This window comes from Cnephaeus nilssonii (genome assembly GCF_951640355.1).
Source record: "Cnephaeus nilssonii genome assembly, chromosome: 22".
In the NCBI taxonomy this organism is placed as follows: Eukaryota; Metazoa; Chordata; class Mammalia; order Chiroptera; family Vespertilionidae; genus Cnephaeus; species Cnephaeus nilssonii.
In genome coordinates, this window is record NC_137093.1 from 15056040 (window position 1) to 15079108 (window position 23069).

Genomic DNA, 23069 nt, shown 5'->3' on the forward strand with positions numbered 1-23069 from the left:
AGCTGATGCTGAGCTAAGCATGGCTTTTACAGGTTATTTTACATCTGATTTGAATATTGTTTCTTTCAAGTCAAATCTCTCAGCAAGCCCCTCCCAGGCCTCTCCCGGGCTTTCACCCCCTGCAGTGTCTGGTCAGTCCAGGTGGCCCAGCCTGAGGAGATGCCCACCTGCTGGTTCCCTGTGCTCAGTATTAACGTGTGGCCCCCTTTCTCCTGCCACAGATCCTTGATGTGAATCAATCCCATGATGCAACATGCCTCCCCAGCCCCAGCTCTGACGATGATGGCCACGCAAAATGTCCCTCCCCCACCCTACCAGGACAGTCCACAGGTGAGTGTCCACCAGCCGATGGGAGGGGTGCGTGCCTTCCAGGGGCCGAGGGCAGGGCCTGGTGGGTCTGGGCTCTTCCCTGGCCAGCCTGGGGAGGCCTCTCAGGAGAGAGCCCGGCAAACACTGGAAGGAAGTCATTGCATTTGACAAACACGGGGTTCAGCTCCTACTCACCATTGCCTAGAACACCAGGCCATGGTCCTGTCCCCACCCAACCCTGCCCCCCACTCACAGCAGACATCAGACAAATGCTCCAAACCAGGAATATTTGGTAAACTGAGTCTGTCTTTGAGTGTTTGGGGAAACTTATATTAGAGGCTCTTTTAGACCAGCCCCCCCCATTCATGTCACTGGAGCCCCTATGTTCACCTTCTCTGCCTGCCCATTGGAGGAATCTCCCTTCTCTTCAGGACGCGCTCAGCTTCTGTCTCTCTACGCCCTGCAAACCTTCCCTCTGGTTGCAGCCCCCAGGGGCCTCGGAGACTCCAGCTGGTTGCAGCTCCCAGGCAGCCTCTCCTCCTGGTCCCATCGTCCCTCTCCTGCTCCTGGAAGCCTGGCCCGGCTCCCTGGTTGGGCTCCTGTAGGCCTTGCGCTGACCACGTCTAACCTTTGGCCCCCTGTGTGCCTCCCACACCTCATTCTCCGAGACTGAGTTAGCCACGATGCTGCGCTTCCACAGCAGCCTCCATCCTCTGACCGTGACCTTCACACTGTCCTGTTCTCTCTAGCCTGGTCTCACAAGTCAATATTAATTCGATAACTATTTATCAAGTGTCTGTCATGTGAAATGCAGCCAGCTAGAATATTCATTCATTCATTGAGCAAATGTGCAGCGAGTGCCTATTGTGTGCCAGGCAGCATTTCCCACTCCTTTCCGTCGTTGCCCTGCCCTGACATCCCTGCATCAGACATCTCAAACAGCTGTCCTCGTGGGCAGCCCAGGGCCGGGCAGCATGAGGAGATTAGGGTGCAGACACAGGGCAGGCCCTGACTCCCCCAGCCTAGTGTGAGCTCTAGCAGTTACTCTAGCCATCCTGTTATCCCCGGAAACTGCACTTTGCAGAGTGCCTAGCAAGCCGGCCACCACTCACTCCTCAGCCTGCAAAAGTGCCAGAGCACTGGGCATTCACCAGCCTGCCAGGACGTGTCCTTTGTCCCCACCCTGCCCTCACGCATCGGCTCCATGCTCCTTCCTAGTCTCCCTGCCCTGCGCTCATACCCAGCAAGCACTCTGCCCACGGCAGTAGCTTTTCATGAATTCCTGCGTGCTGGACTTGGCACTGACACAGACCCGCTGTGTGAATGCTTCCGGGTGAGCCACAGCCCTTTCCCTCTACGGAGTGAGTGAAAAGCAGGAGGCTTGGACTAGGGGAGCCCTGGAAACCAGGCCCGCAATGGGGACAACATTCTTCTTCTCAGTAGACGCAGGCAATGCTGGGGCTGGGGTGTCGGTAAAGAGCAGGAATCTGGGGTGTTCCTTTACTGTCCGGATGCTGCTCTCCAAGGGCCACAGTAGCAATGGGCATGGCAGTGGGGCACTTCCTGTGTTTAGCAGGTGGTGGGCACCAAGGCCTTCACCGCCATACCCAAGGCTCAGGGGCCGACGGGGGTGGGCCAGGAGGTCGAGGGCACTGCATTGGCAGCTGGCAGCGGCTGGCTCTCCCCGGCCTGTTTTGCTGCCCGGGCAGCTGGGAGAAGTTTGGGTTTGCTGGGGATTAGCAGGAGGGCTGCAGGAAGGGCCTGTGCTGCCCAAGAATGCTGATCCGAGTGTAGTTAAGCAGAGGAGCCTCAGCGCACAGCGGAGCTTAATAAATCCCAGTTGCTGGCGGAGGGGGTGGGGGTGGGGCAGCGGCCCTGAGGCGCTCAGCGCCCTGGAAGCCACCACGGAGCTGGTCTAGCCTTTTGGGTGAGAAAGGGAAGCTCCAATTCCCCAACAGGGACTGTCCCCAGGCTATCGTCTCTGAGGAGTCACCAGTACTTCACCATTAACCTACTCACGGAGAGGTAGGAAGGGAGGGAGGGAAAGAGGACAGAAGGGAGGGAGGGAGGGAGGAAGGAAGGAAGAGAGGGTGGGAGGGAGGAAGGAAGGAACGCAGGAAGGCACATTTACAGCAGGGGGATAATTTGCCCTGGGGAAGCCACACACCTTTTTGTGACCTCTGAGATCCAGGGCTAAAGAATCTGGCGGGGGAAATCTCAGCATCCATAGTAGAGACTAGGCCAAGGTCTGGTGTCTTTATGGCCTTGGCTGGGCCACTGGGCCAGTGGTCGGCAAACTCATTAGTCAACAGAGCCAAATATCAACAGTACAATGATTGAAATTTCTTTTGAGAGCCAAATTTTTTAAACTTAAACTTCTTCTAACGCCACTTCTTCAAAATAGACTCGCCCAGGCCGTGGTATTTTGTGGAAGAGCCACACTCAAGGGGCCAAAGAGCTGCATGTGGCTCACGAGCCGCAGTTTGCCGACCACGGCACTGGGCTATGGCGAGATTGCCTTGGGATTCCCTGGGCCAGGCTGGTTCCCAAGGAAACCAATCAGGATGGGGGGAATCATGGGAGGAGCTAGGGCAGCAGTGGAGTAGGTGGGAGGGCAGAGGGGTTGAGGTCGCCAGAACATGGGCTCATGGGGAACATAGTCTATGGGAGTGCTAAACTTTGAGGCCAGTTGGCTTTTGGAGGGCCCTCCTCCCCACTCTCCGGCTGCTAAGGGTGGCTTGCGCATAGGAATGTCTTCCATGTGAGTTTCCTGCGGGGAACTCGCTCTGGTCCCCCTGCCTTCTTCCCACTAGGATTCCAGGAGGCTGATCCCGCTTCTCAGGGGAGGCCCTGCTGCACTGCCCCGCGATGCTCATTATCTGAGAGCGCCAGCTGCTCTCTGGCTGTGTCCTCAGGAAAGCCGGGGCCAAGGGGGGCAGGGCTCGGGCACACGGGGGCCTCTGGAAGGATGCCCACCTCCTCCTCATTCCGGGAGGTCTAATCTCATTACTGTCGGACCCAGTCTGACTTGTTTCCTCAAGGCCTGCACAGCTGAGCACATCTCTGGGTCGCCTCTCAGAAACCCAATTTCTTCCACTGTCGAAAAGGACAGCGTCTGACGAAGTCCCCAAAATGAGAAAGGAAGCGAGAGGCAGCGCCCCTCCTGAGACTGGGGCAGCCGTTTTAATAACGTTCCCGTTGTGCTGAGGGCAAGCAGAGCCGAGCATAATCTACTCAAATGCACAGGAGATCCTCACTTTGGAAAATTAGGAATCTGCATTACAAAATTCCCAAGCCCCGGACCTTCTTTATAATAAATTAGAAATTTTTTTTCAAGGCAAGTTTTTAACTTGGCAATTTCATTTTTGAAGTTTGGGGAATAAAGTTATTAACATGGAGGAGGCTTTTTCTCTCCTCCCATTTGCGTAGAGCAGCATTCGCGGTGCTGGCCCCATGCTGTATGCGGCGCACCACGTGGATGATGGCCATTCAGCCCCCACCCCTCAGCCCATTTCAGCCCGACGTGGGGCAACTCGTGATTGCTTGTGAGGATGTCACTCTGTGTTCACTGTGCACTAAAGACAGGCCGTACGCTTAGAAAGTGCTAAAGCAGCGACGACTGGACACATCCCTGTGGCCTGCTTCTTCCTGCCAGGGCTTTCTGATAAGTTCCACCAGGGTCGCGCCTCTGTTGCTGTCTAACCACAGCACCTCATGTCTTGCGGGGTAGCTGGGCCCTTGGTCCAAACAGACCTCCCTGAGAGCAGAGGTGTGTCACCTGGGCTCCTGCAGTTCTACGATGCTTGTTCCATGAAAACATTGTCTCCAGGGGGGCCTGCGTGTGAACTAGGTGTGTGGGCCTCCGTTCACTGTGTTGTATGAGTTTCTGTATCACCGCTTCTGTTCTTCCGCATCTCTGCCACCTGCCATCTGGACCCCCCAGCCCTCCTGCCACAGCCCAGCACCCCGGTTCTAAGGAACTCTCCAAGTTACTACATTCTCTACTGTCGCTCCCTCCCAGAATCCTCGTGGTAATACAGCGGCCCTCTTGCTCCTTCTAGGCATACACCCCTCATTCATGTGCTCTCTCTCCACCTCTGAAAGGTCCTTCAAGTTCTCCCATTTCCTGTAACATTCATTCCACATGCAACATTGCTGACCGAGCGAAGTTCTCCCTCTGGTACCACCACTGGCAATTTCAGGAAACCCTCTAGATTTACCAGCTCCTCCACCCTCACCTTATCCACACACAAAAACCCACCCCACTCTTCCTCAAACATACACCCTGTTCCTCAAATATCTTTGCCTTTGGCTTGTAGGAAGACAAATCCTGCATCTGGTCTAGTTGTGTGTGTATTTAGTGCTCAGTCTTCCTCCGTCTGCATGGCCCCGGCACGTGGGGCTGCATGAGCATTAGACTAGAAAGCAGAAACCTTGGTGGGGTCGGTCTCACCCACCAGGCGCAGCCCCTATGAATGAGGGCACTCAGCTGACAGTTTAGGAACAAGTTGAAGGGTAGGATGGTAGGTGTGTATGTAGCATGACTTGATGGTGGCTGATGTTAAAAGGGTTTGGCAGTTCATCAAGGATGTGGCCTCATTGTTGACCAGAGGGAGGCGGGGCACACAGTCAGGACTTCAGGGCTCAAGTCAGAAGTCAAGCATCTCCTTGGGACCGTTGGGCAAAAGCTGTGTTCATCTGTCCCCTCTACCCCTCTGCACCCGACGGATGAGGAGAATGGTGTCCAGGACCCCAAGAAACTGTGCCTGGAGATTGGGGGTCAAGGTGATGCTATCCTACCTTTCCTGTCACAGGGAGGCTGAGCGGGGCCAGCATGTTAGGGAGGCCAGACCGCTCCATTCCTCCCAGTGCCTCCTCGCCCTCCCTATCCCAGCGCCATTCCCACTTCGGTGGGTGGGGAGCGGACGTCCTGTGGAAGCTGGACCTTTGATCAGTCACTGGGGTTCCCATGCTGATTGCACAGCTGGAGGCAGAGGGGGTGGCGAGGCCCCTGGCTGTGAATGGACCCTGCCCAGGCCTTGCAGCTGCGGCCACAGAAGCTGGTTCAGATGTTTTCACACTTTACAGCCCTCTCATCTCTTTAAGGGCTGGAGCCCCCTGCCTTGCAGGCCCTCTGCTCAGCTGCCTGTGAAACTCGTTGGCTTTGCAGCAATGCAGTCAATTCAGCAGCTTTGAAGGTCCCCCTAAGCCTTTTCTGTGGCTGTGATTGACAGCTCTCGTGCCCCTGGGGGCAGCACCCCAGGGACCATCTGGGCGAACTGCCTGCCCTTGCTTTGACTCATCCAAACAGACTCCAAACAGACTCTCCTATTTCTTTTCTTACGTTCTGCTGGGTTTTTCTCTCTGTGCACAGTGACCTCTCTCCCTGGCCGCTTGGGCCACCAAGGTCTTTAAACTGGACATATCCCTGAGCTCCAACTCACGTAAGACCCGGAGTCCTCCTGTGTAAAAGGCACGGCAGCCTCAGGTCCCACTGTGCTCCCTTATGTCCCCATTTAGGAGAAGGCGGGCCAGCCACAAGGCTTGCGAACACTCACTCACTCTAATGGCCTTGTCCAGGTTTTTTATCCGATGAACTTGTTACCTGAATTCTGATATTTACCCAGAGAACAGAGATTTTATTGTCTATCCTCTTACTACCAAGCAGGACGAGTGCCCTAAACAGCTACAAAAATAGTTAATGGCCCAAGTATACGAAGCTTAAAATAAAGCTGGGAACAGGTGGTCAAGTAGACACCGGCCCAGGAGCCTGGGACGCGCTGCCCCCTCTCCCAGGAGATCTAGGAGCTCCGGTGTCTGCCTGGCCCTGCGGGAGGGGAGGGGGGACGAGTAGTGGCCCAAGGGTGTTTGCTGTCCTTGGAGTTCTTGGTCTGCAGGAGGAAGAGTGGGATGACTCTACAGAGTAGAAATGCAGGAATCCTAGGCTTTGTCCCAGCCCTACTGCTGAGGAATTGTGTAAACTTAGGCGAGTAATTTCAGTACGATTCCTTTCATTCACTCATCCTTTCAGTAAATATTTTTTATTAGGAACACAATAGGCATATCAAATATGTGTTTCCAGCTATAATCACCCCCCCCCCCCCACACACACACACACACACACACTCAGTGTGCGCACACATTGCGATCTGATACGCCCCTAAGGGCCTCCTAGAAATCACTGGTTTGGCACTATTACGTGAGCGAGGAGTCCCCTAGAAATGGGTGGAAGGGTGGGTGGGGCACATACCATTTCTAGGAAAGTGCAATAGCTGGGAGGAGAAAGACTCAGGTCCAAGTCCACGGCCTCTCTCCTATTAGCCACATGTCAGCAACACCCCAGAAGTGCAGGCAGGGCCGGCGAACATTTACAAGTCTCCTTTTGTAAACCACTGCCTAGAAATTCTATTAAAAGTAATTAGTTCGTTAAGACCCCCGTGGTACACCGCTGAGGAACTCTCCTGGGGTCTGTTCTGCCCAGTCAGCCCTGGGATCAGATGTAGGTGACCCAGGCCTGCTGTTCCAGGAGCCTCTTTAAGCTAAATTGGGCTGGCCTCCTGCTCTGTATTGACTGAGTAGGGGAGCCCTCATTGACCCCATCCCTTTTTGGATCCCTGAGCCTTTTAACACATCATTCAGCCCCTCATTCGGTCAGTCATTCAATCATTTAACAAACACACTGGGAGCCCCCCATGACCAGCATGGCAGTGGGCACTGGGAACCAGTCCACAGGGAAACAGGCAGATAGGGCCCCACGGTGTCACAGGTGGTAGGTTAACACACATACAGACCAGGCAGGGTCGTGCTACCTGGGTTGGGGACACAAGGCAAAATTGGGAAAGGCCTCCTGGGAGACTCGGGCTCCGGCTGGGAAAGGAGTGGCTTCCCCACGGCCAGGGGGAGGGAGGGGGCACATGGACGTGCCCTGCAGAGGCAGCTGTGGCAGCAAAGGCACAAGACATAGGCTTTAGGCATGTTCAGACATCCCTACACAGTGGGGTCTGATCAGGGACAACATAGCGGCATGTGCTGAACCGGGGACCAAGCCGAGTATCAGCCGTGCCTCTTGCTGCTTCCCATCTGTTCAGCCAAACCTTGTATTTACCAGATGACCTCAGGCCCTGACCTCCCCCAGGTCCTTGGACTCTCCCGGTTGGAGGAAACCAGGTCTCACCTGCTGGTCCTGGCGCTCCAGGACTGCCGGCTCCTGGCCAAGCCCAGTGTGGCCCCAAGTGGGCCAGGGCATGCAGCCCCGTGCTATGGCCTGGGAGGGCAGGCACTGGTAGGTGGAGGGCACAAAAGAAGGGCTCCACTTAGGAAGACATGCTGAGAAGGTGCAGGCCTCAGCTGTCCATGGTTTGCAGAAAGGACCCTGCGAGGAGGTGGTGGGTGTGAAGTCACAAAGAGGAAGGCCACCTGTGGGGGAAGGGTGTATGGAGGGAGACACAGGGGGGAGGTGCTGGGTGTCTTGGGGAGGGTGTAGGGTTCGATGCAGAGGGGAAGCACCCATTGTGTGCAGCGCACCCTCCCCTGTAGCCCTGGGAAGAGGTATTGGCTGCTCCACTTTTACTTGATGGGAAACTGAAGCTCAGAGGAGCTGAGTCTCTTGCCCAAGGTGACGGATAATGCCACCTTCCCCCTCTCCCACTTCCCTGGGTGCTTAGGGCAAGCAGGTTCCTCCAGCAAGGACAGGACCCTTGTGTAGGGCGGAAGCAAAAGTGGCCGCCCTGAACGTAGGCTGCAGCTTGTATGGATCATGTAACTACCACATGCCAAGTACCTTCCAAGTGCCAGCTTTGTATGCTTTTTCTCATTTACTTCTAACAACCCCACACCTTCGGTATCATTGCACCCATTTTATAAACGAGGACCCCAGATCAGAAAGGTTGAGTAACTTGCCTGGGTCACATAGGTGGAGAGTCCAGTCCATTAGCGGCTCCTGCCAGCGCCTCGTGCTGTCTGATCGTCTCAGCTCTGGGCTGGCTGCCACCACTCCCCTGCATCAGCGACTGTGACTTCTCTGTTGTAGCCAGAGGCATTCAGGGTCAAGAAAGTAAATCTGGCCCAGCCAGTGTTGCTCAGTGGTTGAGCATCGACCTGTGAACCAGGAGGTCATGGTTTGATTCCTGATCAGGGCACATGCCCGGATTGTGGGCTCAATCTCAGTGTAGGGCATGCAGGAGGCAGTGATCAGTGATTCTCTCTCATCATTGATGTTTCTATCTCTCCCTCACCCTTCCTATTAAAAGTAATTTTTTTAAAAAACAGTAAATCCGCAGCTAAAAAGGTACGTTTGGTACAAAGGCCTACTACTCCTGCCAGTCATCCCTGCACTAGTAGATAGCTGGACACTCGCTATACTGAACACCAACCTGCAACAGGAGGCAGGAATGACGGGTCTCTGTCCTTCAGGGTCCACAGTGTGGTGGCTGAGAGAGGCATGGAAGCAGTGTGCTTGGGGCCATGGGAGCCCAGAGCAGGTGCTCAGCCAGCGCCCCCTGAAGGAGACAGCGGTCCCCACGAGGGTGGTGGGAGGCAGGGAGTACCACTGGCATTTCACTAACAAGCAGACCGAGCCCCAGCAGGTCCAGTTACACATGCAAGGTTGCCCAGCAGTGAATGGTGAAGGCAGAGCTCCGTTCTAGCTGATGTCAGTGTCTTCTGCAAACTACCTCTGGTAGTTTGTTCTAGAAAAACCCTGGTGTCATCCCGATTCTGAACCACCTGCTTACCTCCCATGAGCAAAGGAGAGGCATTCTGAATGGCAGCTGGCAGCAGGCAGTGGTCGACCCTGCTCAGTCCTGGGCACCCTAAAAGCTTGGGTTTCTCAGGCCTTAGTTCTCCCAGCTTCTCCGCGGCCTCTGAAGGAAGGAGCCCCGAGCTACCTTCAATCAGTAAACCCCCCATGCCTTCCTACGTGGGCTCCACACGAATGACTGCTGCTGGCATGACCAGTGTTTGGAGAAGTGACTTGAACTCGTGTGGGAGCTGTCTGTGCGGGGTGGGGAGCAGGACCTGGATGGAGACCCGAGAGCATGCGCTGGGAAATGAAGCTCCATTCTGATTCTAGTGCCTTTCCTCTGTCCTCTTTTCCACTCGCGGGGGGGTGTTTGGGGGGGAGGGGTCTTCCCACTCTCCTCTTCTAAGAAAAGTAATCACATACGGTAATTCACATGGTGTGATTTAGTCAGGTAGCCCTTGGCTCTTGCCCCAGTGTTTGCAAAAACTGTCTGTGATCTCCAGAAGTTTCTTCACCTCTGTGGGCTTCTGTTTTCTCGTACATAGAATGGGGATCACACTAACCTATTGCACAGGATTATTGATAAGCACTAAAGCTTGCAGAAACGTTTTATTGGCTCGTTAGTACACAAGGTGCCCACTCTCCCCCTACAATTGCACAAGGATGATGCTTAACAGAAAAGAAAGCATCAGTGGACATTCCAGTACCAATAAGAGCACCTGAAACAGATGTGCTGCTTCCCAGCTTCCCCTCACCCTAGAGCAGGGGTCCTCAAACTTTTTAAACAGGGGGCCAGTTCACTGTCCCTCAGACCATTGGAGGGCCGGACTATAATTAAAAAAAAAAACTATGAACAAATTCCTATGCACACTGCACATATCTTATTTTGAAGTAAAAATACAAAACGGCAAAAACACCCGCATGTGGCCCGCGGGCTGTAGTTTGAGGACGCCTGCCCTAGAGCATCTGCTCACTTCCTGGTCAGACGAGACTGTCAGCCCCCAGGGTTTGCATTCCTATACACAGAGCTCTCTGGGTGGAGGTGGAAGAGGCTTTGGTTTGCAGCATTTGCTAACTTCTGTGGTGTAAATGCTCCCACCACGGACAATTTCAAGCTACCAATGTAACGTTAACCATCTTGCAAAACTCCTGAAAATTTATGTTGGTTTTCATGCCCGGCTGATGTGGCTCAGTGGTTGAGTGTCGACTTATGAACCAGGTGGTCCTGGTTTGATCGATGATTTTCTCTCATCATTTGTGTTTCCCTCTCCCTTCTTCTCTGAAATCAATTAAAAAAAAAATAAAAAAAATTTAAGTTGGCTTTCATAGGCCAGAACCAGGGAACTCTAAGCAGTCATTGAACAGTCACACTCTGTCCTGGTCCCTGCAGTCTCTCCCTGTTCCTGCTCTTCAGGCTGTACTTCCAGGTAACCACCCCCAAATTCACCATAAGTCACCCATACCCTCTGCCCCAGACCTTATGGACAGCTGCTGGGCCTTTCCCTTTGAGCCCCAGTTCCTGAGGAAGGGTGTCTCTGGCTAGAAAAGCAATCTATTTGGAGATGAACACATTCTCCAGACCGGGAGGAAATGCAGAGTTTGCTGAATTGGCCCCCAGGAGCTCAATAAATGAGTCACCATCCTCCCAAGACTAGTTCTGCTCTCTTACCCCTCCTGCTTCTGAGCCCCAGCAACAGCCTCTCAGCCGGGCCTCTTGGGATGCTAGGGTGTGGCCACCTCTGATTACACTTTATTCTGTGCTCTCCTCTATAACCAGAAAGGCCTTCCCAACCTTCCCCAGCCCCTCCCCTCAGCCCTGTCTCCTAGCTCACCTTCAAGTGCACAAGGAAATTCTCCCTGAGCGGGCAGAGCGGGGCACCAGCCTGGCCTGTATTTCACCCCTGAATGGGCTGTGCAGACACAGCCACGCCTTGCTGTAGGAAAGAAGCATATCCTGGAAATCGCATGTTCAATAACACCACCACCCTTGGAGCACTTCTGAGCTTCCAAAGCCCTTTTTCCCACGATGCATCATGGGATCCAAGCCCCACCCCAACTCTCTGTGGGGGGTAGTGGTCATTAAAGCACCCTCCTGGTGTCCCAGCCTGCCGGTGTTGGAAGGGACTTCAGATGCCATCTAACCCAGCCACCCACCTAGAAAGCTTCCTGACCCTCCATGGGCCCAGCTGATCAGCCGTCTCTGCATGGCCTTGTAGTAGTGGAAACTCCCCCCGGCCCCCCCCCCCTCCAGGCAGTCTATTCTGCTTTGGAAAGCTAGGCGGTGGGAACTTACCTGGGTTGAGCCCAGATCTGTCTCCACTTTATATAGATCTAATGCACTGTTTGTAATTTGATCCTTCGGGGCATACAGGATAGAATCTAGAATCGAATCTTTCGTTCAGACAACTCCAAGAGGCTTTCACGTCTCTCCATCGTCCCCCTCTTACACATTTCAGATTCCTTCCAATAGTCCTCATACGGCGCAGTGCAGGATCCCTTCCCCGGTCGATGCGCCTCTGAACGTGCCTCCTGCCCCTGTCCCAGCAGCATGGGTGGCACTGGAGGCTTTGTGGGGACTGGGCCTCTGAGTGCAGCTTTAGCTGAGGCCGGTTTTCTCCTTTGTTTGTTCGACAGACACTTTGGACATAATGAGCCTGCTGTCAACAAAAGCTGCTGTTGAACTGTGTCTCCCCTGATCAGCACTTAAAGTATTGATTTTTTTTTTTTTTGGCCAAAGTGCTAAAAGTGTTAAGTGCCGAATTACTAGATGAAAATGAATCTTGTTAGACTCAGAGTGTTGCCAACATCTTTAAAGATCTTTTGTATCCGTTTCCTGTCACCCATGTTTGTTAAGCATTTCGTTAGACATCCTCTAAGTCAGGGAGAGAAGTATTGAAGAGGAGGGCCAGGCAGAAAGCATATGCCCTCTCCTAGATGCCTTCCTCACGCTGATACCTACCCTGCAGCTGTCGTCCTTTGGGGGAAGCTAACTAATTCACACAACTGTCCACCCAGCACGTCTCTCCATGTTTTCCACAAGGATATCTGGGAGGTACCAGGTGAGGTCACTGACACTGTCCATGTCTACCACGTCTGCCCCATCTGCCAGCTCAGAAGGCGTGTTAAATCCAGAAGCTGAGCCTCATGGCAGGCACTCGGCCCTGTGACCCAGTGCCCAGCACAGTGCCCAGTCCATGGCAGGGACCGGAGTAGCATTTGGAGAAACAACCCGTTGCATTTGTGAATGAAAGAAACTGGCCCAGGTCAATGTGAACATTAGTCATATTTAGTATTTCTGATTCCACCTTCTTTCTCTATTTTGAAAATTGGAACATTTGTTTCTACTTTCTTCCTTACAGCATCTCCTTAATACTCACGAATCTTAAAAGGGCATCAATGTGCTTACTGATAAGATAATTGGCGGGTGGGAGAGTTAAGGGATTTGCCCAAGGTCAAAAGCTAACAGAAGGCAGTAGGACTCCAGGTACCATGAAAGCTGTCTAGCCTCTTGTGCACTGGGTTTGGGAAAGTTCCCCCAGCTTGGCCAACAATAGCAAGGCTATTTCATCCTAACAAAAAATGATAGATGGGGACACAGTATAGTAAAGGAGATATAGTTCTTTTATAGTCTCAGTCTCATTCACTACCCATCATTCATTAATTCAGTTCATTGGTTCAACAAATATTTATTGAGCCTCTACTAGTGCCAGGCAATTTGGAGCCCTAGGAATATAACTGCTAATCCAGTCCTTTTGAGCTTGGGGGCAGGAGAGATTTAACTAAGCAAATAGACATGTAGTGCATGTCATGATAAGGGCTCTGAAATAAGGCGTTGCAAGGGTCAAAGGGGCTCTTTACTCTGAAGACGTGATGTCTGAGCAGAGACTTAAATGGAGAGAACGAGACAGCAGATGTCTTGGGGATATCGGCACCAGCAATACTGTGCTGTGTTCATGGAAGTACAATACTTTTCTTCCAGAAAGCAGGAACCTAGATCATATGATAAACTTTTTAGCTATAAAATATCTGCTGCTTTTGGGGTGGATTCATTCATTTACCCTCTCATTTATTTTCTCTACAAACACTAAGTGTCTACTCTATGTCGGGGGATGGGTGCTGGGGGTGAAGGTGTGGACGAAGCTTTAGTGCAGGAGGCAGACAAATATATGAGCCCAACGGCACGGGGGCAGCGCTGTCTCAGTGCGACGGACAGGCGAGACATGTCACCATTCATGACATTTGAGGGATCCCTCTGACCAAAGAAAATATAACATAAAAGCATTATCTTCTGTAATGATGGTTATCAGAAGTTTTAAAGCCATTTAAACATTTCTTCAAATGAAATCTTATACAGGAAATTCAATATATAATATTAAAAGGAGTTTTTCTGATTATAAAAAAAAATATTAAGGCCCTAGAGGCACCTTTAAAGCATGTAACAGGATGAAAACAACTGCTCTAAATATTTGTGAGAGTTAAGAACAGAAGCCTGCGCAGTGTCACTAAAATCTGCTTATCTTAAAGTGACCAGTTCAACCAAATCTGGGGACCATTCAGTGTTCAATCAAAACCATTAAAACAGTTACCTCTGGCTTGCGTTACATGGAATAGATCTGCCCAAATGAGAACAACTCAGCTATTTTTTCCTCCTCTTCAAGTTATCAAACTTAACACTGCCCAGTACATCCCAGATGACTCAGCACAATTTAAAGGGCTCATCTTTTTTTATTTTATTTTTTCCGGCTTCTGGACAGAGGTCACCACCTTAGTTTGCATTAAGAATCATCTCTTTTTAAAAAAATATATTTTTTTATTGATTTTAGAGAGGAAGTGAGAGGGAGAGAGAGATACGTCAATGATGAGAGAGAATCACAGATCAGCCATCTCCTACACACCTCTGCCTGGGGATCAAGCCCACAGCCCACGGCATGTGCCCTGACTGGGAATCGAACCGTGACCTCCTGGTTCATAGGTCAGGAGCCACACTGGCCAGGCAACAATCATCTCTTTTAAAGTGTGCTGTGTACCACCTGGTTTTGAATGGCCCTGTATTGTTCTCTAGAACATTCTCATTTGAAGAAAGACCTGCTTTCTCCCGACTGTAGCGCATATACAAATGGACACTCATTATACACTCACCACAGGCCAAGGCAGCCCTAGCCATTCCAGCCAGGTGTCCTGGCCACACTAACCGCCACCTCCTCTTTCTTCTCTCCGCAGATGACGGCAACTGCTCAGACACCCTCTAAGGCCCAGGCTGTCCATATCTCCGCACCCTCTGCTGCTGCCAGCACTCCTGTGCCCAGTGCCCCCATTGACCCCCAGGCCCAGCTGGAGGCTGACAAGCGAGCTGTGTACAGGTAGGAGACACCTCAGCTGTGCTGAGAAGCCCCAGCCAGCCTCAGGCCCAAGCTGTGAGAGATGAGCCTGCAAGCCAGTGGGTGGGCTCGTCAAAGACAATGGCCAGCAGCTGCTCCCTTCTCGGCCTTCTCTCTCAGATCAATCCGGAGATCCCTCAGCTGGCCACTGGGGTTGACGCTAGCCCCCTGGAATTGTCTAGTGAGGGATACGAGGGCCTGGGCAGTATCTTCCAGGGGGAGCCCTTCTTCATCCCAGTTGGGGAGATGAGCCCTAACGAGCCAGAAACCCTCCACTCAGCAACCAGGCAGCTGCCTGGGGACTGCTCTCTGCCTCGTCTCACTGTTGCCTTTACTCCAGCAAGAGCTCTGTGCATCTATTGCACCGTCTGGCACTTGGTATGATGCGAGCTTTAGTGTGCCTGATAGTCATTGGCAGAGCTTGTTAAATGCATGTTGTAGGCTCCATGCTCAGACATTCTGCGTCCATAGGTGAGGCTATAGCAACATGAACTTGTGAAAGCTTGCCTGGTGACTCCAGTGCAGCTGTTTCTAGAACCACATTTTGATTCATGGTCATCTTGGGATTTTAGCAACAGGTGTTGTGTGCAGCTGTGTAGGTCCTGGCACCTCCCCCAGGTGGGGGCAGAGAGCAGGAACTCATTCCATCTTGCTCTGCACCAGCCCATGCACCCAGGGCTGGGCCCTGAACAGTCCAGAGGGCGGGAGGAACTCAGGGAAGTTCCTGTTTATGTCTGTGGCTGGGAAGAAACTGGCATCTACTGAGAGCAGGACTGAATGACGCTCCAGCAGGGACTGAACTATCATTTGTCCACAAAGAGAAGATGCCTGGGCCACACTCAGTTCTGAGGCTGGACCCTGGCTCACATTCGTCGTGTGAGCGTAGGCATTCAGGTGCATCAGTGAGCTCAGCTTACCTCTGGCTGGGCCCACACTGCAGCAGGTGCTAATGTCAGTAACATGTGCAATGGGCCACCCAGGGTGGAGAGGAAGAAGATTGATTCCCTCTTCCTCACTCCCCACCCCCCAGATGACAGTGCCTTTATGGTAATGGTGGCGATTATTGCTGTTATTATCATTATCATTGGCATTATTTTTAGTTACTCGGATGAGCTGAAGGCCTCTAATGCTAACAGTGGGGAGTCCAGAACAGTGGGCTCTGATCCGTAGATCCTGGCACAGCGGTGCTTGCCAGGCCTGAGGAAAGACACATCACAGGGCCTGCCCGCCCACCCCAATGCACAGGCCTGGCCCAGCTGCCGGCAGGCAGTAAACTCCACCTTGGACCCCAAAGAACACCAGGATCTGGCCACAGTCCCTGTTAGACTCTAGGGGACAAGCCAGCCTTCCCCATCATAGGACTCGGCACTCCTGTCATTCCTGCCCTCCTTCCCGTCACACTCTTATTGAACCCCTGCTATTATATGTGCTGGACTCTTGGGGAAAGAGGAAACCCCTAAAAAGATAAGTGCATGGGCAGTTCTCTGTCTCCCCCAAAAAGAAACCAACACAGTGGTCAGAGCTTTAACAGCAGAGGCTTCACAGAGAGAATGTATGAGTTTGATCTTAAAGGCCAGTAAGAGGGCTCATGGGAGGAGCAGCGGGTGAAATCGGAGCTGCAGGCAGGATAGACCTGATGTGTTCTGGGAATGCCAGGAGCCAGAGCTGGGCGTGGGGAGCCGCAGCTTCATCGCCATCCGTAAATTAACTGTGTGGTGGCTGGTGCTCTGTGGGTTGTGAGAAGGGAGAGGAGAGTACCATGGCCTCCGGAACTGCCTGGTGGCCCGATGACGGGGGTTACAGCCACGATACTCCATAGATCACTGCTGCTCCAAGGAGGGGCACAGCCAGCAGCGTGGCAGCACCTGGGAGCTGATTAGAAATGCAGAATCTCAGCTCCCCCAGACCTCGGGATGCGTGATCTGCCCTTTAACAAGACCCCAGGTGATGCACATGTGCACTAAAGACTGATCCTGGGCACCTTCCCAGAGCCCTGTGGCTGGGCCCTGTATTGAGCTCAGATTCAAGTGTGGAGGGATCCCCAGATTAGGGGTGCATTGGTCTCTGAGCTTTAGTTTCGCAGCAGGGCCTCATCAGCAGGTGTGACAAGGGTTCGTGAGACAGCCATGTGAGTACCGGCACCACGTCTGGCTCAAACCATAGCGGTCCCCTGGCTCCCACCAATTGCTCCACGGGCTCCATAGCCCTTCCCAGGACCCCAGGCTCCTTCCCCTTGCCCCTCACCCCCACCCCCAAGCCAGGCTGCAGGGGAAACAGCCACCTCCCCTGTGGGAACTGCCCATCAGGATGTCACTCCTTCCTGTGCGCCTTCACACCCAATCTTCACCTCTCCCTCAGGCTGGCCGCCCCACAGCCCTTGGTGTTTGCCCAGGTTATCTCTGCAGGTGGCCCCCCAACTGCCCAGCAAACATGGTGACCCTGCATCTCAGGACATCAACACCTACAGCTTCTCGGCTCTGCAGCCCTTCCTGCCTGCCCCCTACCACAGGTTGTCTCTCACACCACACCTCTCCCATTAGTACCAGCTGCCCTCTCTCCAGCCCTCCTACACGACTGGGAGGGAACTCAGCCTCCAGGAGGGCGGGCGATTTTAATTAGATTTGCCTGCCAGGGGCAGTCCGGCTGCTCCGAAGCACTTCAGGGAGTTGGCATTTCATGTCAACAAATGTAATGAGACCCTTTCGACTCAGATTAGTGCCCACACTGGCTTTTGGGAGCCCCCACCACAGCCCCTCTCAGAACCACAGGTGAAGAAAGAGTAGAGAAGTCCCCGGCCCCTGCAGGGCCACAGACGGGCAGTGTGACAAAGGGAGGCGCACCTGTGAGGGAGGGACCCTGCCAGTCCCCTAAGGTTTGCAGGGTTGTGTTTGTGTATGAGGATGTGTTCATGAAATGTACTGGTTCCCTTTGATATGGAGTGTGTGTGTGTGTGTGTGTGTGTGTGTGTGTGTGTGCAGGGGCAGAGGGGAGGCCCGGTCTGTCTTTAATTGGATCAGACCAGAGCATCATCTGGGCTAATCAGCCAGGCAGCCAGGAGTCCCGCTCAGATTAATGACCGCAGTCTAATCTGAGCAGACCCGGTGATTGGCTGCACATCGCGGGTAATTGCGTTTGTGGCCCGGGAACAATACTGAGGGTGTCTGAGAAGGAAACCCCGTGCAGTGGGGACCGCAGGCTTGGACCCACTCAGTTTTCTCCTTCCTCAGCCCCCACCGCAACCCCAGGATTTCCCCCCAAGAAGTTAAAGTGTAGCTTGAGCCGTGGCCCCATCTCCGTGCTGACGGACAGACTGACGGGTGTTGTCTGGGACCTGGCAGTGAGGTTGCCAGCAGCACAGAGAAGGGCCAAGAGGGGAGGTTAATTCAGCTTCCACACTCCCTCCTCCCCTCCAGTCTCCTTCCTTTCCCTTTGAAGTGAGTGAGTTCCCATGGAAACGATGATGTCCTGGGGAGCAGAAGAGATGCAGGGAGCTGGCCTGGCCAGGTGCAGTGGAGGAGGAGGCTGGCTTTGCTGAGACTGCTCAGGAGGTGCTGTGGTTCTCACCCCTAAGGCTGAAAACCTCTGAGAACCCACGAAGTGGCCGGCCTGGCGCTGAAGAAGTGGCCTATTATTGATGGGAAATGCTGCGTGGAGGTGTGAGCACCGAGAAAACAGCAGGCAGTTGTGCTTTGCTTCTCCATTAAAAATGCTAGAGAATTGACTGCAGGTCAGATGGACAGGGTGAGTGGCGGCTGTACCCTATACAGTTGACTCTTGAACAACACAGGGGGCTAGGGGTGCTGACCCCGAGGCAGTAAAAAACCCAACTATAACTTTGACTCCCCCAAAACTTAACAACAGTGGGCCCTTTGCATCCACAGATTCAACCAACTGTGAAGAGAAAGTAGTATATTTGATCCGCAGTTGGTTGAATCTCGGATAAGAAACCCGTGAATACAGAGAGAGTGTCATGTATTTATTGGAAAAAATCCACGTAAAATGGGGCCCGCGCATTTCAAACTCATGTGGTTCAAGAGTCAACTGTATTTTTCCTTTGTGGCATTCATTACTCATAATGGAATTGATGGTGTTAACATCATTTCTGTTCTTCCCACTAGATTGTTAACTCTGCAAGGGGAAGGTCCGTATCTGCATCATTCATTGATTTATCCCAAGCGCATTACCCAATACCTTAGAGTCAGCCGCCTGGATGATGTACTAGATCAGTGCTTACTGAATGGACTCACTAACCCGGCTAGGCAGTACCCATATGTACACCATGGTTCTAGGTTGCTGTGCTGGCAAACTGGCCCTAGGGGACAAGGGGAGAGGAGAGCCCTAATTTGTAGCACTGGCTGATTTCCAGTGTAAATGCTCCCACCATGGCCCATTTCAGGTTCCAATGTGATGCTGCTAAACAGAGTTGGGAGAAGACGCACCGCTGGCTCTCGCCAGGCTAAAGTAAAAACCCACACAGGTGCCCAAGTCCCAGGCACGCAGTCTCTGCTCTAAACAGCTCAGCACATCTCACCACCACTTCTTCGGAGAGATTTTCTTTGTATCTGTAGCCACGATCCTACATTCCTTGGTCTTCACTGTTTTGTCTGGTCTACTCCTGGGTCCTAAGTTTGAAATGTTCTCTCTTTAAAAATTAATACTTAGAACAGTGCTTGGCACAGAGTGGGTGCTTTATAAGAATGTGCAATTGTGCTTTTTCTCCTTCACCCCAAGGCAGGGAATTTTCTCCCTTCTAGATTGTACCCAACATTGTCCATCTGTTTGAGTAAAGCCCCGCCATCACCCCCAACTTCCCTACCTTCTGCAATTCCAATCCTTTCCTGCTTTATCCATTGACAGACTTCTTCCTGGAAGCCCCCCAAAATCCTGCCAGGCGTCAAATCATTCTTCTGCCTCTTTATTTTCTCAGCTTTTAGAGCTGTGACCTTTCCACATAGCACTCCCAGTTCTTCACATCAGTCTCCTCTCACAAACCGCAAACTCGGACCTTCTCCCTTCGTATGTGACCTGCTGTCCGTTCTAGTTCAATAAAAGCAACAGACATTTCCAAGCCCTGTTTATATCACTCATGTTCCTGTCTCATCCAAACTGGGTCCCTCTAGAATCCACACTCATTTGGGGAAAGGTCAGAACAGGGCAGTGGGCGGTGTTCAGATCACTCCCTAGCAACCATCCTTCTGAATGAAGGTCACTGACGTTCTAAGCTTGATCCTGATAGTCCTGTAGCTCGAGGTGCAAATGCAGCAGAGTGGCCGTGCTGGGCAGCCGGGCGAGATCCAGAAATAGACTTGGTGATAACTAGCTTCGTCACCTTGAGCATGTTAATCTCTCTGAGCCTCTGGTTTCTTAACTGTAAAAAGAACATAGTAATAGCTAGACTAAAATGAGATCTTAATTGATAATACCGGACCCACAGACCAGTGTTTCCTATGTAGACAGGGGTGGGGGTATTATAAACAAGGGCTAGCTTGCCTCCCCATGGCCAGTGGGTGTCCCTGTGGCCTATCTGAGCTGTGAAGGGTCTAGTGCATTCAGGGAGGTGGAATCCAGCCAGGGTCAGGATCGTGGCTTTGGACTTAGATTGACGGGGTTTACCTTCTGGCTTCACCGCTAACCTGGTTTCCTCGTCTGTAAAATGGGGCTAAAAAATAGTACTATCTCATCAGGATTGTCGTGGGGATTAAATGAGGTAATGCACAGAGATCGCTTGGTACGGAACCTGGCGAATGAAGCGCTCTGCGGGCATCAGCCGCTGGTAGAGTAAATGGTGAGAGGCAAGGCAGCAAGAGGAGGCAGGAAAGGGCTCCCAGTCAGGGGCTCTTCCCACTGCAATTCAAACAAACGTGTACCGAGCTCTGCTGTGTATCAAGCCTCACGTTAGATTCCAGGAGGGGTTCAGAATAAGGAAAACTTCAGTCTGAGGAGTGGGAGAAAGACAACATAGAAAGTAGTGTCACATAAACTTGGCACATGGAATGGGCTCAGAAAAGTATTTGTGGAATTGCCTGCAAGCTGCTGGCCATGGTGCAGTGTGGGAGAGTTGCACTGCTTTTCCTAAGGGAGGCGAAACCCACCGGAAATGATAGCCCAGCTGCCCTTCCCAGACAGGGCCGGAAGACGGGGTGGGAGGAACCCCGAGTTTGGGGCTGGTCCTGCTGTGACTGTCCTCGTTAGCAGCACCCCAGCCAGGGCCCTGGGAACTGGTACTTCCTAATGAAGTGTCTTTGAGGGAACTCTTCCACCTTGTGACCAAAGGGTGTTCTGGCTCCAGGGAGCTGACCCTGGGCCTTAACCCTGCGTCTTCCCTGGCATTGGGCTTGGTCATCCCTGGAACGGCTGGGCGAGGGGCCTGAGGATGGTGTGGGAGGAGTTCAGCCATTCCCAGGAGTTTAGATGCTCTGGACTAGGTGCTGGGGGTCAAAGCTCCAGGCTGTATCCGTCCTGGGCTTTATGGGTGGGGCTCTCGCAGACACTCCTGGCATTTGAAGCAGGTGGCCTAAGAGCTAGCATCCCAGCTGTGGACTGTAGTCAGGGGAGTGAACCCACTGGAGCCATAATCTAAGAGCAAAACCATGCTCCATGCTCCATTCTCCTTGGCACCAGAACAAGCCTGTTTCCCGCCCTCCTAAAGGCATCTGCAGACCCCGCCCCAAGCCCAGCCTCCGCACATCCTGCTGGCGGGCGCAGAGGCTGCAGCTGCCGGGCCCAGGAAGCCGGTGTGTTCAGAGGCGGTGGGTCCTGCTGGCTCCCACAGCTCACCGTCTGGCCTAGGCAGAGCCGAGAGTCCGGGTACCCGGCGAAGACAAGGCCCACCAACACGAGATGCAGAACCTGGAGTCCCAATGACTTTCCTCCTCACGAGGTCCTGTTAGGCTTGAAGGAGATAACGAATGCTAACAGTGCCAGTGCTTGGCATGTAGAGGTTCAGAGTGAATGATGGCTTTGCTGGCGAGGAGTTACAGCACTAGACTGGATCTGCCCTGTTACCGGAGGGAAGTAATCCAGCAGGCGGGTCTCCTGCTAGTGCGATGGGGTGGGTGGGTGGGGTGGAAGGAGACCAGCAAGCAAAGCCTGGGGGTTCAGGTGGCCGATAATTTCTCACCAGGGCTGCACTAAGCCAGTCTTGCCCTTCTTTTAACCCTAGCGCCACACTCTGATTTTCCCAAGCACTGGTCCATTTTGTGGTCAAATGCAAAGATCATAAGACTGAGACTTCAGTCTAACTTCTGACTCTACCATTGGGCAAACCATTGAACCTCTTTAGATAAGCTTTCCTCCCCCACCAGGTGGGTGTCAGATGAGAAAATGAAAGCTCTATAAAGATGTTAAAGCCTGGGCCCTGGCCGGATGGCTCATTTAGTTGTGGCATCCTCCCATGCACCAAAAATGGGTCGTGGATTTGATTCCCAGCCAGGGCACATACCTACGTTGTGGGTTCAATTTCCAGTTGGGGTGCATACGGGAGGCAGCCGATCAGTGCTTCTCTCTCACATCGATGTTTCTCTCCCTCTCCCTTCCTCTCTCTAAAATCAATACAAATATATCCTTCAGTGAGGATAAAAAATAAGTATGTTAGCCCGGCCAGCGTGGCTCAGGACTTGAGCATCGACCTATGAACCAGAAGGTCATGGTTTGATTCCCCATCAGGGCACATGCCTGGGTTGCGGGCTTGATCCCAAGGGGGGAGGGGGAGAGGGATGCAGGAGGCAGCCGATCAATGATTCTCATCATTGATGTTTCTATCTCTCTTTCCCTCTCCCTTCTTCTCTGAGATCAATAAAAATATATAAAAAATAAAAATAGTAAATAAATAAAGGTTAAAGTCCTGTCCAAACACAGAGTACTATTAGGAGAGCAGGTTCTTCCGGAAACTGGTTTGATGAGGAGAGATTCTCTTGGGCTGCAGCAGTCCTGATTCTCGAAGGGACAGCATGGCAGGTCAGTTCTGAGACCCCAGGACACGTGTGACTCAAGGACAGTAGAGGACAAAAGGGAGGAGGATGAAGTGATTCTAATAATTGTTCAAAAACAGTACATGGACTTTGGATACCCAGGTTTAAATTTAAACTCAATCACTTACTAGCTTGATGTAATTATTTAACCCATGGCACCTCAGTTTGCTAATCAGTAAAATGGGAATAATAAGAATATTGGGTGTTTCAATGCAATAAGTACATGGAAAAGCACTTTGTAACTTACAGAGTGCCTGCCAGTGACCAAGGCACACCTTTCCACGCCGTCCCTTCCCCCGAAGTGCTTTCTCTCTGGGGACTGGGGGCATCTCGGGTGACTTGGGTAGGAGCTCTGACGGGCTCACACTAGCTGCCTACCCTCAGGGAAGATACTTTCTGTGCCCCCGTTATCTCTCCTTAAAATGTGGGGGCTGGTCATCAAAAATCAGGAGACAGTAAGTGCTGGCGTGGATGTGGAGAAAGGGGCCCCGCCTGCACTGTCAGTGAGGTTGTAATTTGGTGCAGCCACGTGGAAAACTGTGTGGAGGAGCCTCAAAAAAGTAAACTACCATAGGATCCAGCAATTCCACTTCTGGGTATATGTCAAAGGAAACAAAAATGCTAACTCAAAAAGCGATCTGCACCCCTGTGTTCATAACAGCATTTTTTACA

At 52.4% G+C, this 23069-nt stretch overlaps 1 protein-coding gene across 5 annotated transcripts in view; it reads left to right on the forward strand.

Moving 5' to 3' along the window:
- The window catches only part of PKNOX2 (PBX/knotted 1 homeobox 2), a 280121-nt gene that overhangs the window by 203346 nt on the left and 53706 nt on the right, over positions 1-23069 (forward strand). For 3 of the 5 annotated variants that reach the window (XM_079762224.1, XM_079762223.1, XM_079762225.1), the window contains 2 exons: positions 222-330; positions 14270-14409. In XM_079762224.1, coding sequence (XP_079618350.1) covers positions 244-330; positions 14270-14409 — 227 coding nt within the window. In that variant the 5' untranslated portion in view covers positions 222-243. Of the gene's footprint in view, positions 1-221; positions 331-2262; positions 2335-14269; positions 14410-23069 lie in introns of those variants that run through there. The other 2 variants (XM_079762227.1, XM_079762226.1) reach the window with 2 other exon arrangements.